This window comes from Cydia pomonella, chromosome 7 (assembly GCF_033807575.1).
Source record: "Cydia pomonella isolate Wapato2018A chromosome 7, ilCydPomo1, whole genome shotgun sequence".
Lineage (NCBI taxonomy): Eukaryota > Metazoa > Arthropoda > Insecta > Lepidoptera > Tortricidae > Cydia > Cydia pomonella.
This window is the reverse complement of record NC_084709.1, coordinates 17,908,831-17,927,346: the sequence shown is the minus strand read 5'-3', so window position 1 is coordinate 17,927,346 and position 18,516 is coordinate 17,908,831. Positions and strand designations below refer to the sequence as shown.

General features: G+C 36.6%; 1 protein-coding gene across 1 annotated transcript in view; it reads left to right on the top strand.

The window, feature by feature from the left end:
- Positions 1–18,410, top strand: part of LOC133520039 (carboxypeptidase N subunit 2-like) — a 35,207-nt gene extending 16,797 nt beyond the window's left edge. The window contains exons 2-8 of the mRNA XM_061854300.1: positions 4,364–4,525; positions 6,368–6,518; positions 8,460–8,603; positions 9,803–10,259; positions 11,353–11,612; positions 16,756–16,881; positions 17,321–18,410. Coding sequence (XP_061710284.1) covers positions 4,364–4,525; positions 6,368–6,518; positions 8,460–8,603; positions 9,803–10,259; positions 11,353–11,612; positions 16,756–16,881; positions 17,321–17,573 — 1,553 coding nt within the window. The 3' untranslated portion in view covers positions 17,574–18,410. The remainder of the gene's footprint in view (positions 1–4,363; positions 4,526–6,367; positions 6,519–8,459; positions 8,604–9,802; positions 10,260–11,352; positions 11,613–16,755; positions 16,882–17,320) is intronic.
- Positions 18,411–18,516: the final 106 nt, after the last annotated feature.

Here is an 18,516-nt window from a genome sequence, read left to right as displayed (position 1 = left end):
TTAAGTTTTTATGTTTTCCGAGCAAAGCTCGTTCTCCCAGATTTATAGTCTTTAACGACACCTAGTGCCTAGAAAAAAATTGGTTAAAGATAACAAAGTCAACCTGTAGAAATAAATACCTACAAGTTTTTTTTTGTTAAAAACTGATCGGGGATTGGCCCTAGTCACACCTGATGAAAAGTGAAGACAGGGCCTAAGATGGAACTCACCGGTTCAGTAGTAGCCTATTCACTCTTGCTAAATGAATGAATGAATGAATGAAATTTAATCTAGAAAATTATTTCCATATACATTATACATTTACACATCATACAATTACATTACATAAATAATTAAATTAAATTAAAATAAAATAAAATTAAATTAAATAGCATCCTAAAAGTTAAATAACAATATACTATATTAAATTAAAATTCAAATAAGGTAAAGAGGCCGAGGTCATATTTAACAGGGAAAACAGATGGCGGAAGCGCATTCGATTTTTGTGCCGTCCGTACCAAAAAAGAGGAGGACAACCATTTCCATTTTACCACGAACGGGTGCATTTGCTTCCACGCCTGGATGTCCGATGATGGTAAGGAGAAGGTGGGATCAGGTCGTGCAGTTCCTTTGCGCACTCCCCGAAATGTATCCGATAGAACACCGATAGGCTAGCGACTCGACGGCGATGCTCAAGGCTCTATAATTTTGACTTGATAGATGGGTCATCGCCAAAGAGTCTATGAGCCCGGCGCTCTATCGAGTCAAGGGCTGCCAGCTGATTTTTGGCGAAACCGACCCACAGGTGGCAGCAGTATTCCATGCACGAGCGGAGCAGTGCGGAGCAGTCCTAGGGAGAGAAGCTGATTCGGCGTGAAATACTGCTTCACCTTAAATAGGACACCAAGTTTTTTGGCAGCAGTTTTAGCCCTGGACTCAATAGTCAAGAGTCAACCCGAAGTTACAGTTTGATTTTAAACTTAGACCAAGAAGCTCTAAAGTGCTAGTCACGGGAAGGGACACATTTCGGCAAGTGGGAGCCAAGGTGAACTGACTCCCTTTTACGGTGAAAAGATACGCCTGTGTTTTGGTGGCATTGAATCCGACCAAGTTGGCTTCACGATCGAGCCATTTCAATATATTAAATTTAGATTCGATAAATGTTACTGCCAAATACCTACGACCTTTAATTATTATTCCCCCTTTTCAAATCGAATTGATATTCATCGGAAAACGTAGCAAAGGAAAGATAAAGTAAATGAAAATTAATGACGTGAAAATGAATCTTATTCATTAATCTTTGTATACTGAAAATGAACCTAATAGTAAAAAATCAAGCCAAAAATATAACTCAAACTTTATCTTTAATCTACTAAACAACTTGCAATCGAGGAATGCCATACTTTGTTTTATTTGCTACCTTTTGCCTCAAGCCATGATAAACTTTGTTGAACTTTTATGTAACTCAAGTCCCGTTCGTTAAAAAAGACGCAAACTTGTCGTTGGTTTGCTTATTTAATAAAGCGTCAAACGAAAAAATCACCGGGGAGTTACTTGTGTAAAACTTGCTATTAGAAGTCTTAAATATAAAATCGATTTCAGTCTATGTACTGTTAGGGAACGATTTTCTCAATCATTCTACAAATATCAAATGGAAGAAATATTAGAATATGTGATACGGCATGACAACTTTCTCTTAAATATTCAGGAAGGCAGGATTGGAAAGACGAGAGGCAGAAGAAAAACTTGAATCACATTTGTCAGCCAAGTGAAAAATAATGCGTCGTACTAGGAAATCAAAAGATTGGCCCAGGAAAGCAAGGATTGGCAATTACTCCACCGACAAAAGCAAAACTCTTAAGTTATGATGATGATTAAAGTATGTATATTGTGTTCAGGGCAACATGCATGCATAGCATGACCAAAACTGCAAAACATTAGGTGACTCCAGTTTACAATTTTAATAAACATCCACTGCAAAGTGAAGCCATTGGTTTCAAGTGCTGCGTTAAGGCAGGCGTACTACGCATACTTCCACTCGCTTATGGTCTACGGCGTGATCTTGTGGGGTAACTCGACCGACGCCAACAGGATGTTGCTTATGCAAAAAAGGGCGCTGAGGACTATACTCGGTCTACAGCAGAGGCAGTCCTGTAAAGCGTTATTTGCTGAGCATCAGATTATGACCCACAATTCGGAGTACATTTTTGAGGTCATAATGTTCACGCGTAAACACCTGTCTCAATTTAAGCGAGTGGAGGCCGTGGGCAAATGCCTCCAGAGCACGGGAAAACTTCGGACTGTTCCGCGTCGCACAGTATTGCATGCAAAAAACCCGCGAGTAATAGGTCCGACTTTCTACGAGCACTTGCCTAATCAAATAAAAAATGAGACATGTGATGCAACATTCAGGCGCAAACTAAGATTTTTTTTACTAAAGAAATCTCTCTACTCAGTTAAGGAATATCTTTCAAAATAGACTGAATCTGACCAACTACATGTAGATTGTAATTTCTAATATGTATATTGTTATTGTTATTTATTTTAAGGTTTTTGTTTTCAGTTGACATTCTTTTTTATTTTCTACTTGACATTGTTTGAATAAGTTAAATTATTCATTGATAGGTACTCTGTAGTATCATGGTACAATCTCAGTTTTTTTTTCTTTATTCCTATTAATTATTTTTGACATTTTGATATGGCAAATATTATATAATAGATATATATACCATTGTATATAACTACCTCTATAACATATATTATATTGTATTGTAATAATATTAAATTTCACATTGTATCCGACGATCACTATACGATAAGTAATTGCTTATGTATCCTCTTACACTAACTTTGAACATTGTATTGAGAGATAAATAAACTAAACTACATTTGTGGTTAGGTACCTACATAGACAATATACATAGATAGTGTATATAAAATAGACATAGAAAGTGGACAGTAGTTAGGTACCTACTGATCACTTTTTAGGTGTTATGTTTCTTAGAGGGTAGTTTTAAACATCATTATTCAGCGTGAGTGACAGCTTATCCTTTCGTTTAAGGCTATCATGTCCCAAATTAATACATTTCAAGCAACCTTTTATATTGAATAGAAAATGCTCAGTCACTTTCCTATGGAGCACCGCCGTTAGGTGACCAACAAAAAGCTATCTTTCATCGTTAATATTTCACAGTCACTTCACAGTGGATTTTTGTAAAAACATATCTTAAACACTTATATTTTATCTTTAGGCTTGCCGTTAGTGCGGCAGTAAGTGAAAAGTTATTATGGTCAGCGGACCACGGACTAGTTGAAGGCTTAGTTGCATGATTTGTATTACGCTAGAGATAAAATGGTAGATAAAAAGGTTCAGAAAATGGAATTTAAAATAATTGGATCACAATACGGCTGACATAAATTTAATTAGCAATCTTGAGGCCCTTCTCTGTGGACTTCAGTGATTTGAATCCTGAGTTTTTGACTTACGCGCGATAGAAAAAAATACAAACATAGGTCCAAAATGCACTTTGAAAAATAATTTTAAATTTTATACAAAAGCTATACATGAAAATTATTTTGAAAAATGAGCAATAGTATGCTTGAGCGAACTCAGCGATTTTTATTTTTTAAAAAGGCAAAAAAAATATATTCTAAAAACGCGGACCTCCCAGGCACGCAATTCCATCTCGTTTATGCTCAGTGAGATTGGAAGAAGGACACGAACTTACACGTATACTTATATAAACTAGTTTTCGTCCCAAAACTCAGTTACCTTCTACTATAACATCTGCTTCACCAACCGCCTGAGATAAGTGGTAGACGCTTAACTCTTTTTAAATTGAGCTTTATTAGCTTTTTTTTTATAATTGGCGAAATCAAGGCCACACGACTCCGCTGGCTCGGTCACCTAGAGAGGATGGGAGAGGATCGTGCCGTGAGAAGAGCGTATGTGGGGCACCCGGGTGGAAAACGTCCGTCTGGGCGTCCCAGATACCGCTGGAGCGACGAAGTCCTAAAAGACCTGTTCGCCCTCGGAATACCCAACTGGCGTGAAGTGGCGCAGGATAGGGCAGAGTGGCGCTCTCTTGTGTCAGAGCCCAAGATCCTGTTTGGGTCACTGAGCCAGTGAAGAAGAAGAAGAAGAAGAAGCTTTTTTTTTAATTGGAGTGATTTGAAGAAAAACACATTTAAACACAAAACATCACATTTAAACGCTTCCATATTGTGTAATGACAAGATGACAATACTGCCACAAATAAATGCCATAGGGAAATACCCTAATATCAGAAACATATTTGGCCTACCTAGAATCTTGACATATAATATTTAAAAAAAAAACCTGGCAACAGTAGCAACTAGTTTTTTTAACGTTAAATTTATTCAGTATTACAGCTTACTCACGCCCAATGCTCCTTAACGGCCTGCGAAGTGCTGGACATGGTGTCTCGAGGTATCCAGGGCCAGGATCCTAAAAGCCCTGGAAATTGCGTCGAAGATCTGCAGTGGAGACAACTGGACCGCCGACTACGCGCTATTGAACAGTCGAGTTAGAGACTTCTCATTATTTATATATTTAATGCATGAAGCATATACATAGACCAGGCTAACTCTGCATGCCATTTGTAATGACAAAGTGTGGTAAGGTCATTATCAATGTAAATTTTTAGGGTTCCGTACCTCAAAGGAAAAAATGGCTCACTTTGTTGTACGTCCGTGTGTCCGTCCGTCCGTTTGTCTGTCTGTCAAGACCCTTTATCTCGGTAACGCGTGGAAGTAAAAGGATGTTGAAATTAAAAGAATATAGTCAGGTCTATAGTCCCTTTAAGCTGCATAAAAATCAAACATGTAAGTTAACGTAAAATGCCGCAAAAAACGGATTTTTTTCTCACAAGGGAATGAAAATTTTGGCAAGTAATATAGTCTTATACTACAATTACAGGGAAAATTTTAAAAACAATACATTTGTAAAAAAAAAACGAAACCGTCAGTGGGCGAGTCCAACTCGCACTTGTCCGGTTCTTTTAAAGAAAATTAACGTTTACAACGACACTTTATTCTAATATAGTCAGTACAAAGTTAGCTTAGCTTAACTTTTGGAACGCCAAAAACAACTAAAGTCGTCGTTAATAGTCCTGCCCAAGGACAACTATAGGTGTTATGGCGGACGCTGCCAAAGTAACCTTCCTACTTTCAAGTAAGGTTTACATTAACCCGCCTACGCCCGGGAGCTCGGCGTTTGAGTGATCTTTGTATTATCAATAATGTATTATATTATGCGATTAGCATTTATTTTTGTACCTACACGTGTTGTTGATGACAATAGTTACCCAACACTATCGATCTAATTAATCTAATTAAGATAACTAAGAAATATGTAATCCCTACTAGTATTAGAAATGCGAAAGTATATCTGTATGTCGTTTGTCTGTAATGTTTGTTACCTCTTCACGACCGCTGAACTGATTTAGATGAAATTTAATATGGAGGTTGTTTAAAGCCCAAGGAAGGACAAAGGACAATTTCTATAAACTATCATCATCATCCAACGCAAACGCAGTCGCGGGCAGAAACTAGTGATTGACAAATATAACAAGATAAGACCATTTAGAGCGTGACCTGAACCTTAACCTTTTCGCCGCCACGTCAATGAAGCAATTAAGTGTCATCAACGCCAAGTCACAAATTGTACATAAACATATCAAGTCGTGTCGTGTGGGGCACGAAATGTACTGACTTTAATATCAAGTCAATGCCGGCGAAAAGGTTAACAACTATATAAAAAAAGCGTCGACTCGAGAACCTCCTCCGTTTTTTTCGTTGGTTGAAAATATGTTCTTGCTCGTTACGCAGACTTACCTTTATTAGGGATCTAATAAAGTAAAAAAATAATAATAAAAGAGTTTCACTCAAAATTATCTATTATTCTCTGTTAGTATTTTTGTACATGGACAAAAACTTTTTAAAGTTAAAGATGGCTATCTAATGGCATGTGTATAACTACTTGCGTTAATTGCGTTACATCCTTACATTATATTATGTATATTCCATATGCTGTTTTGTAGCTGTCAGGAATATGTAGTTTTGCTTCCAACTCTAAAATACGATTGATCCCTTGTTAGATTTATCTTAGACCTTCCGAATCAAGAATTCTTTTGCTAAAGAAAAAGGTATCTATAAAACTGTAGGTAAGGTAAACGTACTATGGTAATGCGCAATAGATGACACCCTGCGACAGCAGACAACCTCTATTAACAATGACTTAAGTTTCAAGATGACATGTACTGGGGTCGTGACGAGCGCTAGTACGTTTACTAGTAATGAGTTTATTTATACTTTAAATCAAAGTTATTTATTCTAGAGTCTTTTCACTTTCTCTAACTATTTACAGCATGGACGGTTAGTGTGTCTCAATCGCGCTGGCGACAGTGCGGGAAAAGCGTGTGCCGTTGCGATGTGGCTCGGCGGTCGCTCAACTGCTGGCGTGCTGGCCTCACCACTCTCTCAAGTGACCTTCTGGTCCCATCGGACCTTGTCAATATGTAAGTAGATAATTAAGTTGCAGATAGAGCGTCGTTAATCGTGTCAAGAGGTGTCGCCTGAGACAAAAGCGCATACTGCTCCATATATTTCTGCACTTACTTCCCCAACTACTAGCCCATATTAAAGTTTTATTTAAATTTTAAGTTTTAAGCTTTTGTTATGAGTGACGCAGCATCCAGCAGGACTCGTTACTGCATGGCCAAGTAGTCATGTGACTAAAAAAATCGCGCCTTGAGTATGTTTCAAGATGCAAGGTCTGAATCTAAATCCATTATGATTTGAGGAGTCCTCTCGATTCCTCGTGGAACCCATCATCAGAATTGAAATGTTCCTTAAAAAAATACTTGACAAACTAAAAAAAGAATTCACTATAGATCGTATCATTCATGACGATGCGTGCCTTGACTCGTATGTTCATGTTATTAAAGGTTAGATTTGACAAATCTGCGCGTCATCGTTGATGACTCGAACTATACACAAAAATTGGCGTCGTTGAAGAGTTCCCTTCAGGTCTTGATCAGTAGTTCCACTTCATCAAGGGCACTTTTTTAAATGCAAATGCTTGGTTTATTGATGAAAACACAAATATCGCTATATAGTTTGAGGAGTTCCCTCAATTCCTCATTGATCCCATCAAAAGACGTATTCGACAAAAATGGGACCAATCTGGAACTACATATTTACTTTTAAACAAAAAAATATATTGTTGCACGTTCTTACTGCCCATATATTAAAGGTAATGTGAACCTGAACATATTTTTGGCACTTTGTCCGTGGCGGTATTTAATACCTTAACTGTACATCCGATGTAATGTAATTATGTACTTGTAAATGAGATATTGGATACTACACTGTAGGGCTAAATTAAAGTTTCATACATTAATGTAACTTAATTAATAATCATATAAATTGAACTTGATTCGAAGGGAATCTTGAAACGACAGGTACAGTCAAGGTACTAAATATCGACCCGGACAAAGTGCCAAAACTATGTAAACACTACCTTAATGTATGAGCAATAAGGTCGTGGTTACATGTTTTAGCACTTTGTCCGTATCCATATTTAATACCTTGACTGTATTATATCTTGTACCTTTAACCGAGCAATTCTTGTATGTAATATAATTCATATTGAAAAAAAAAAGATAAGTATGTACGTACAATAAACGTAAGTAATCTATAAATAATACCTATATATACAGACTTATTCACTAATATACATACATTTCGGGGATCTCGGAAACAGCTCTATTTCGATGAAATTTGTTATATGGAGGTTGTTATTCGGGAGCGAAAAATCGATCTAGTTAAGTCTTATCTCTGGGAAAACGCGCATTTTTGAGTTATTATATGTTTTCCGAGTTAATATATTTTAACTTTGTTGCATGAAGTACAATATTATCATACAAAAAGTGAATTTTAATGCTATGCTATGAGTCATGTACCATAGTTTGTCTGTGCGTCTGTTAGTCCGAAGCTTATAGTGCATAGGCCTTTATCTCGTATGATACAGTCAGCTGCAGAAAGAGGTGGCATACAATCAGTCTATGCAGGGGGGGGGGGGGGTCACCGTTCTCTGCATTTGACTGTATACAAAAGTTCAGAATATGATCAAACTAGCCGAATGTAAATGTAAATCGGAGACATCACACCATTGAATTCTTTATATGTATATACAGATGTTAAGAAAAATATTGCCCACATAATTATTAATAAAATCAAACTAACTTCAAAAGTTGGTTTACAATTGTGGGTTCAAATCCCGGTAAGGACATTTTTCCCCAAGTCATGTTTACTAAGTAAATATTTCAGTATTTATAAATTATATATATCGTTGTCTAACCCACAAGACAAGCCTTATTGAGCCTACTGTTGGGCTGAGTCAATTTGTATAATGTCCTATAATGAATATTAATGATTTATTTATTATGACATTACAGCGATCTGGGCACGAATAAGCTGCGCACACTTCACAAGACAACGTTCAAAGGCATGAGGTCGCTGAGTGAACTGGACATGTTTGATAACCACGTGGAATACCTGCCGGCCGGCATTTTTGACTCCCTCGTCAGTCTGAGGATACTGTGAGTAATGAGTATGGGCTCAATCAACAGCAGTGATCTTATTTTATATTAATATTAAGTATGAATTATATAGGTGCAATTATCACCCATTATTGAAAAAATTGTCCTTAATTACACCCTGTGTGAAAATACCATATCAATGTATATGTATAAGTAGGTACAGTCAGCAATATCGATTGGCAATTATTATCAAAAATGACCCAAATTTTTTATCACCCAACAGCCAAGGTTTGCCCTACAACTGAGATACTATCTGAAACAGAAAAATCAGTTGTATTTTACCTATCACTTGGGTAATTGTAATAATGGTGGCCGCTTTCGGATGAAAGGAGGAACGAGTCGCATGCGTAAACTCGTTAGGTGAACGGCATTTGGAAGATTGCGGGTCACTTCTGAATTAGATTAGCTCAGGACCGGGACGTGTGCCGTAATCGAAGAGACGCCTATTTATGCTCAGCAGTGGTCGATAAAAGGCTGATATGATGATGAAGACGATCTAAAAATGCAATCACGATTAATGAAATATGCTACTGCTACCAAAAAGATCAATTCTAAGTGAACACTTTTGTTACAACATTTATCGGCGAACAACGATTTTAAAATTAGTAAATAAATACTTAACATCGTATAACCAAGAAAGTACAAGGCTCCGGTAATTAATGTCCCAAGTCGGTGGAAACAATGTTAATTAAACTATTTGGAAAATACATTTATATACAAATCCTACCTACTGTAAAAATGAATAGTAACAAATATAATTTGTAACTGTAAATTCATGAAAATATTGAGGCTATTTTGTTGAATCCTTTTTCGTACAAAATGACCCATGAATAATCCTTTTCAGTACAATTTTCTGCTAATAATGATTTCCATTCCGCGATCCTAGCGGTCCCTTAAAATTACTTCATAAGCTATATTCGTTTATGTATAAGTATGTAAGTAAGTATGTAACAAATTCGATCACCGATATAAATAGTAATATTATATTCAGATATTTTTTTTTAAATAAAAACTATATTAAATAAGGGTCATAAAACAGGTTACTTCATTTTAATATTTCTTTCATTGGAGCAGACCCACCTAGGCCAAAACCCAGGTCATACGCCACGAATAAAAAAAGATCGAAATCATTTATTTCAATCATCAAATCATCATGAAGTACTTAATACTTAATTTATAATTGTTATTTTTTTTTTCAGACGACTTCAAAGAAATTTTCTAGAGGAAATTGACAGCGAAACTTTCCGAGCCACTAAGAAACTATTCCATGTAGATCTATCTAACAACTTCCTCTACACGCTGCCTGAAAAATTATTTGCCAATAACTCATATCTAGAAACCATCGATATCTCAAATAATCAAGTCGTTTATATACCGTCAGACAGCTTTATAGGATTGGAATCTCTACGCATTTTAGATTTATCTAATAACAAAATACAACAAATCCAAAACGGCACGTTTTTGCTGAGGACCTTAGTAATTTTGAAATTGTCAGAAAACCGGATCGTTAATATAACCGAGAATGCTTTTGAAAGTCTCATTTCATTAGAGACATTGCTACTGGATAAAAACAATCTTGAGAACATTCCAGAGCGGTTGTTTAGCAAGCTCGGCTGTCTCATTTACTTGGATTTGTCGGATAATAACTTACAAAGCGTAAGATACTTTTTTATAATTATATATTTATTATTTATCTCTTTTTAGGGTTCCGTAGCCAAATGGCATAAAACGGAACCCTTATAGTTTCGCCATGTCCGTCTGTCTGTCTGTCTGTCTGTCTGTCTGTCTGTCTGTCTGTCTGTCTGTCTGTCTGTCTGTCCGAGGCTTTGCTCCGTGGTCGTTAGTGCTAGAAAGCTGAAATTTGGCATGGATATATAAATCAATAAAGCCGACAAAGTCGTACAATAAAATCTAAAAATTAATTTTTTTTTAGGGTACCTACCCTACACGTAAAGTGGGGGTGAACATTTTTTTTTGCTTCAACCCTACAGTGTGGGATATCGTTGGAAAGGTATTTCAAAACTAATAGGGGTCTTCAACAAACATTTCTTGATAAAGTGAATATATTCGGAGATAATTGCTCCGAAGGAAAAAATAAATGTGTCCCCCCCCCTCTAACTTTTGAACCATAGGTTCAAAAAATATGAAAAAAATCTTGGAAGTAGAGCTTAAGAAAGACATTAAATGAAAACTATAGCGGATATGATCAGTTTACCTGTTTTTGAGTTATCGCAAAAAGTTTCCCCTTCATAGTAAAAAGACTTACTTTAATTAGGTACTGATTATGCAAATTTGCCTATTTGTTTAACTCGGGTGAAAGATACCGTTTCATCCCTTGGTTAACAATTTACTATACTTTAAGCTCCAGTTTAGCTTATTGTGACGGAAGAGTAACTACGGAACCCTACACTGAGCGTGGCCCGACATGCTCTTGGCCGGTTATTTAAAGTACTTTGGTTGCTAGTTACTAATTTGGTTACTTTTCCTATAAAATCTTTACTGAATCGGTCCTAGTAAATGTAATTGTGTAGATTTTGAAAATAATGATATTCCAATTTCGACAACAAGACCTGTATCATACTCTGATATACTTAATAATAGTACATTTTGTTAAATGTTAATTTGAGAGTTCTCAAGAGATAATTAAACGCGATACAATAGACATATACCAAAGATAATTTGACTAAATTTTACGTACGAATTATACAATTACTCGTGCGCTTAAGAATGTTATTAAATATTGTTTCAGCTAACAGGTGTGGAATTTGAAAATCTAAAGCATTTAAGAAACTTGGATTTGAAAGGCAATTCTTTGACAGTTCTGCCAGACTACACATTTTCTAATTGCTCTAAACTTGAAAAGCTCGATCTATCTAAAAACAAGATGCGCTTTTTAAATATCACAAGCTTTCACGGGTTAGACAACCTGGGCTCCCTTATGCTTTCGGAGAACAAACTGTACGAAGTACACTTCAAAACTTTCTCGATGTTAAAGAATCTCACAACATTGTAAGTCATTTTTATTAAGCATTTACAAATTTCAATTACATAGGCAACACTGAAAGTTCTTAGAGAGGGCCACTTAGATATCATATAACAAAAAGAGGCATATAATTTATGAAAATATAACCCTTAATATTTTTTTTGAGGGAGGTGTATGTCATTTTGAAAATTGTATGTCGAGCGTTATTCCAACTTTGACCTGAGAAATGTTTGGTGTAATAATTTTATACGGTTTTCAGTGTAGGCTTAACCAACAACAGAGTTATAAAAGGCTTCAGTTATAGTTTTGTAATGAAACCTAGTTCACGTACGACGGTTTACATTTATAATTAAAATTTAATTGCTTCGCGGGGTGGCCGCAATTTTGCACATTTCTGAATAGGTACGAGTATGAGGCAAATTCCCGCTGCGATCGGCGCCGGCGCCTCCCTTAAGGACCGATTTTTGTGTGTGTAAATTTTTTTATGGAGGGGTGTGTTTTCTTACTCATTTTTTTGAAAGTGTATATAATATTGTAGATGAAATGCAAAATTGAAAGAAAAATTGTGTTATTTTAGAAGTTTTAACGGGAAATTGGGATAGTCTATATATCTGTTTAACGTGGAATAATAATAATAATATAATAATAAATTCTTTATTTCAAGTTTAAAAACTCATACAATACAATTAAATAAATAAAACAATAACATAAAATTAAACATAAATTGAAGCAGATGCTGTAGACAGATCCTTTGTTATATACATTTATATATTATTTACCATTTTCGTCCAGGTGCACGGCTGTCCAGTGCTTTAGGATCTTATTGCTCGGGTTGACAGTAAACAGCGCCAGAATATCATTTTGCTGCGAATTTTGCCATACGTTTGCCCAGACCGAAGCTATGCGTGACCGCATGATTGCATAAAAATCAGGTACTCCCGCATCAGCAAACATGGTCTTAGCACTGCAGTAGCGAGGTTGTTTCATGAGTATTCTGAACGCATCGTTATACTGAACCCTGAGCGCGTTATATGAGCGTTTGGTGTAGTTACACCATAGTGAGCATGTATAAAAGCACTGGCAGAATGCCCTAAATAGAGTTGTTTTTACGTCCGTGGTGCACTTGGAGAATCTTCGCGACAGCATGTTACAGCGAACCGCGAGCGCACGGCGCTCTCGCTCCATGTCCATGTCGTCGCGAAGGTTCTCCGTTAGAAAATGGCCTAAGTACTTGAAAGATGTTACGACCCGAACCGGCGAACCATTCAAATAAACTGGCGGAACTACCTCCGGACCCTTGCCGTATCGGAAAACGAGCATTTCTGTTTTTAAAATATTATATTTTAGATAATGCTGTTTCGAGAATGTTTCGCAAATAGTAAGCAATTGTTGGATACCCTGGCTTGAGGGGCTGAGAAGCACCATATCATCGGCATAGCTCAGGTTGTTAACGCATATATTAGCAACATGGCAACCCGTCCTGGTACCTCTCAGCTCCTCAATCAGACCATTGACGTAGAGGCAAAATAGGTCCGGAGAAGTTATGCCCCCTTGACGTACACCACACTCTAGCCTATAATCGTTAGAGAGGGTGTCGCCCCATTTCACGTTGTTTGTTTGGTTTTCGTACCAATACCTTAGGACATTGACCGTGTCTACCGGCACGTTTGATTCCAAGAGCTTAGTCCACAGTAGTTTGTAATTTACTAGGTCGAAGGCACGGCTCAAATCTAGAAAACATGCATACACAGATGTATGTTTACTGATATAATAGTTAACTATTGTTTTGAGACTAAGTATCGCGGACTCGGTCGATAGGCCGGTACGAAAACCAAACTGCGCGTCATTCAACCTTATGTTTTTCGTCAGTTCGGGCTGCAACAACCTCTCAAACACTTTACCAATAATTGTGCCCAGGGATATTGGCCTATAGTTTTTTAGGTCAGACAGATCACCGCTTTTATTTTTGACTATAGGGACAACTATAGTTTTCATTAATGCTTCAGGTAGGTAGCTAAACTGGATACATAGATTAAATAAAATAGCCAGTACTCGCGGCATCTCATCGCTAGCATATAGTATGTGCTCCACGCTTAACCCGTCGTGTCCCGGAGACTTGCCCCTCTTCATACGTTTTACAACATCCGCGACATCCTTTGGAGTAAACTGACTCATCTCGCTTGGAACAGGGGAGTTCCCCTGGACAGGGCGGGGGGGAGCGGGCGCATTGCCGACGTCGGCTGGCGGGTCTACTTTGAAATGATGCGCAAACTGGTTGGCTATTTCTTTAGGGTCAATGATTTTATTTATACTTAAAGTTAGTTTTGATCTATAATCTAAAGCTTTAGTATTTTTCCAAAATTTTGAAAAATTGTTACATTTTCTATTTAAAGCTAAAATATTCATTTTAATTGACTCTTCATTATCCTGGCACCATTTTAATTTATATTTGAAAACTTTCCTACTTTCTACCATGCTATTATAAACGCCACCCGAGCGCGGTTTCCCGCAATCTACCCATTGATTAAAATACATTCTAGCGATAAGATGGCTCTGTTTGACGTGGTAGTTCCAGCCAGCGACCTGTCTGCCCTTTTTTCGTGCACCTGGACGCAAACAGTAGCTCATGGATGCAGCAGTCTGCATAATATCGATAATATTGTTATATAATTCGGAAACCATTAATTTACTATCTAAATTCTGTCCATTTTTATAATAGTCAATGCGTTTTAAATGTTCATAACAATATTCACCATATTTATTTATTTGTTCTATATCCCTTTGACCCCACAATACATTTTTTAATGCATTTACATTATGTTTAGCCGCCGCAGTGTTACATATAACCTTTAAGTTTAGGCGAATGAATAACGGAAAATGATCTGACCAGGAGACATCATTACCTACCCAAACAGATTGTATCGTTCTCCATGCGGCCTTAGTGGTTACGCAATGGTCCAACCACCGTCGAGAGCCATTCGCTTCGCTTAAATAGGTATAGGTATCAGAGTTGATACCTAGGATATTTATGTCCGCACATTCCCATTGCTGCTCAGAACAAAAGTCGCTTAACTCTTGTCCAAAGGCAGCACTGGGATGAGCGTTGAAATCGCCTATGATATAAGCAGCCGCAACATCACTCTCCTCGATGGCTGCACTTACATTGGCTAAGCAGCACGTAAAATCCATTAAGTTATCAGGACTGTCGCAGGGCATATACACATTAAAAATACTAAAACTTATACTACTATAATCAATTTTAATTGCCAATATCCTATCGTTGTCGCACTCTATTCTTATTACGTTGGAGAAAACCGACGTTCGCCATAATATAGCCAGGCCGCCGTAGGGCCGTCCGCGCAGCACCCCGGTCGACGTGTCCACGGAGGTAGTAGCACAGCCGCTAAATTTCTCGTCGATGTTGTGCACAAGGCTCAGGTCGTGTCCCAGGAGCCAGGTCTCTTGTAACAGGACGATATCGGCATCACGACAAAGTTGACGAACATGCCCAATGTTCTTTTATTTTTACACTATAAACATAATAGTTATCTGAATAGAATCTAATAGCGTATTTTGCCTTGATAAAATTTACAGATTTCGCGCTTCTCGCAACTATCGGAAAACATTCGAAATTAACATAAAAAAATTAAAAGTACTATAAATAATATCTAGTTCAGCCATCTGCTCGTTCGTGAAATATAATTCCTTTTTTTATGATTACATTGCGATCGCATGATATAACTAAACTACATGCAATTACAATAAACTGTGATTAATAATATGTAAGTATATACGTTCATTGGACCTCGCATTGCCCACATGGCGACCGCATATGTGCCTACAGAAATATATTCGAATTACGCCCCCTACGAATACGATCTGATAAATATTAACAACTTAACTCAACTCAATTTTTTGTCCAAAAAAACGGGAAATTTGTTTTTTTTTTCCCTGTTTTGGATTTTTCAAATAAATGACAGACTGATTTTCGACAATTTAATACCATAATATGCCCCGCGAGCCATCGAATTATTTTTCTGTCTCGCTGTGGGAATTTGCCACGCGAAGGGGTATTTATTTAACGGATGATCATAAAGAAACATTTCTTTCAATGACGACGTCATAATTTAACATCTCAATTATTCGTGCGGTTAATAAAATAGACAAAAGAGTTGCATATCAGCAGTCTCTGACATCCCCCAGTATTCTTATCACATCAGTAAAAAAATCGACAAAATTTTAATTTGGATACAACTCTTCAATTTCAAACAAAACCTTTAACCTTTTGAACGCTTTATAACATAAACACAAACATCACTGAAACGCCAAACTCCCGTTTAAAAGGTTAAAGACCTAAAAGAGCCATACACAAAGGGCATTGGGAGAATAAGCCGTGTGCGTCTCAGGGTGATTTAAACGCGTGACCAGAAAAACTTAAAGCACGCATTAAAATAAAGAGTGACGGCCTATTTATTACAGTTTTTTCTATTCTAAAAACTTTCAGTTTGGCCTTCGTATTAGCGTTATACCTATATTACGACTTAATTTCGACAATTTAACAAAAGCATGTTACAAGTAGAATGATTTCGCTTATTAAAATAAACTTTGAAAACTCAGATGAATAAATATTTAATCTTTATACTTCAAATCAAACAAATGATTAGAAACTTACTTGCGTATTAAGTTCACTTATGTTTATTAACATGAGCTCTGACTACGCGAATACTTCTAAGCACGAACATTAAATGTACCTCTATAAATAAATAAATAAATAAATAAATATTATAGGACATTATTACACAAATAGACTAAGTCCCACGGTAAGCTCAAAAAGGCTTGTCGGGTACTTATACAACGATATATATAATATATACATATTCATAAATACTTAAATACATAGAAAACATCCATGACTCAGGAACACATATCCATGCTCGTCACACGAATAAATGTCCTTACCAGGATTTGAACCCGGGACCATTGGCTTCATAGGCAGGGTCACTATCCAGTAGACAAGATAGGTCATTTATGACTTTCATTTTTAAATAAGTTTCATTTATCATCGTTCATTTACGATTTAAAGTTTATTCGTAAGTAATCGTGGCCTGTTTGTCTCGTTTCCTTTTACTGAGGTTAGATAATAAAGTTTTTCTATTTTATTATGTCCAGATACTTAGACGGAAACATGTTCCCATCTCTGCCATCCCGCACTTTGGACTATATGCCCAAGTTAGCAATCGTGAAACTTTCGGGCAACCCTTGGCATTGCGACTGCCACACGCTCTATATATCGGCGTAAGTATCTAATTTTTTCTATGTTTTAAATAAGTTTAAAATAGTACTACAGAAAACACATTACAATAAATGCTGCAAGATAATGTTTATAGTACCTAATAATCGCAGGCAAAACAATAAAAGTTCTCAAAAATCATATTAAATCCCAATCCTTACTAACAACTCTAAATAGTACCTAATTGTATTAACTTATCGTCCTTTTTGGTATATTGTGGTTAGTTATTTCTTGTTTTATGTAAGTACTTGTATCTTAGTAAAGTGCCAAAATTCACGACGCGACGCTTTCTCGGTGTACTACATATGACTGCATAATGAATGTAGATAAAAATAATTACTCAATGTGCGCAATTTCGTACACATGCAGCTTCATTTTGATGAAACCCACACCACCTTAATTAAGACCACGTACATTTGTTAGCCTCCGTTGCCTACGTTACAGATGGGTGCGGCTAAATGAGATGAAAATATGGGACTACTCTCCGACATGCGTGTCGCCCTGGTATTTGGAGGGCCATTTCCTGAGGAAGCTAAAGTTTCCCGAGCTGTGCTCAGGCCAATGGGCTAGCATGGTCAACCTGTCGCCTCGCCTGCCGATACAACAACTCCTCTCCCTCAATGTCACAGTTAACAGGAAACCGCAGGAAAGCATGGAACAGAATCATGACGTCACCACTATTGATCCTTGGCATTGAAACGACCTCTACGTTACATTTGTCCAGCAGGCGAATTCGAGTTTTAGTTATTCAATCTCATTCCAATATGATATTGATCTAATACTGATTTATCATTGTCAAAAATGACGTTTTTGTATTCGAGTTTCATAGTCTGTCAGGCCATTTCTGTCAGTAGAAATAAGCGGCGAATTTAAAAAATGTAGGCGCGAAGGCTTATCGTTTCATAGAAAATTTGAATTACGCGCCTTTTTCTACTAACAAAGTTGTTTGACAGACTTTATTTATTAGATCTCATTCCAAACTGATCTGTCAGTGTCAAAAGTGACGTCATCTACAGGAACCATCTAATATTGAAATGATGTCAGATCCGTGTTAGATCAGTATTACATTATATTGTTGGAATTGGTCAGCAAGACGGCTTAAGACTATATGTTATTTTATTTAGCACTGTGGCTGTAAAATACAGGCTGTTTACAGGCGATAAACTATATGGCCTTGTTTGTTTCAAAGCCTATAACGATTTTTGTTTCTAACCTGTTTATATACGTATTACAAGAAGCTACAGTGTCGGTTTGATAACCCTTATTTGGCGAGTACATACCTACGAGGGTTTGGAGTTTTGAAATTCATGACAAAATGTATAAATATAGGTTTCATACGTTATTTAAATAAATTATAATGTAGAAATGAGTTGTATTAGACAGGGCAAGGAAATACAAAAATAAAAAAGTCATCCAATAAACATCCAAATGATTGTCTGGAAAACAATTAGTCTTAAAATTAAATTAAATTGAATCATCCTAATAAAATGAATTAAAAATGTATTTCTATCAATCCAATATAATTATTTATTTATTCTGTTTTTTTCCTTGTGTCACTATGTAACACTGCTAATTTTGGACCGTAGTTTTTAAGAGTTTTTGGTATATATCTTTAGATCGTGTCATTCACGACGGCGCGT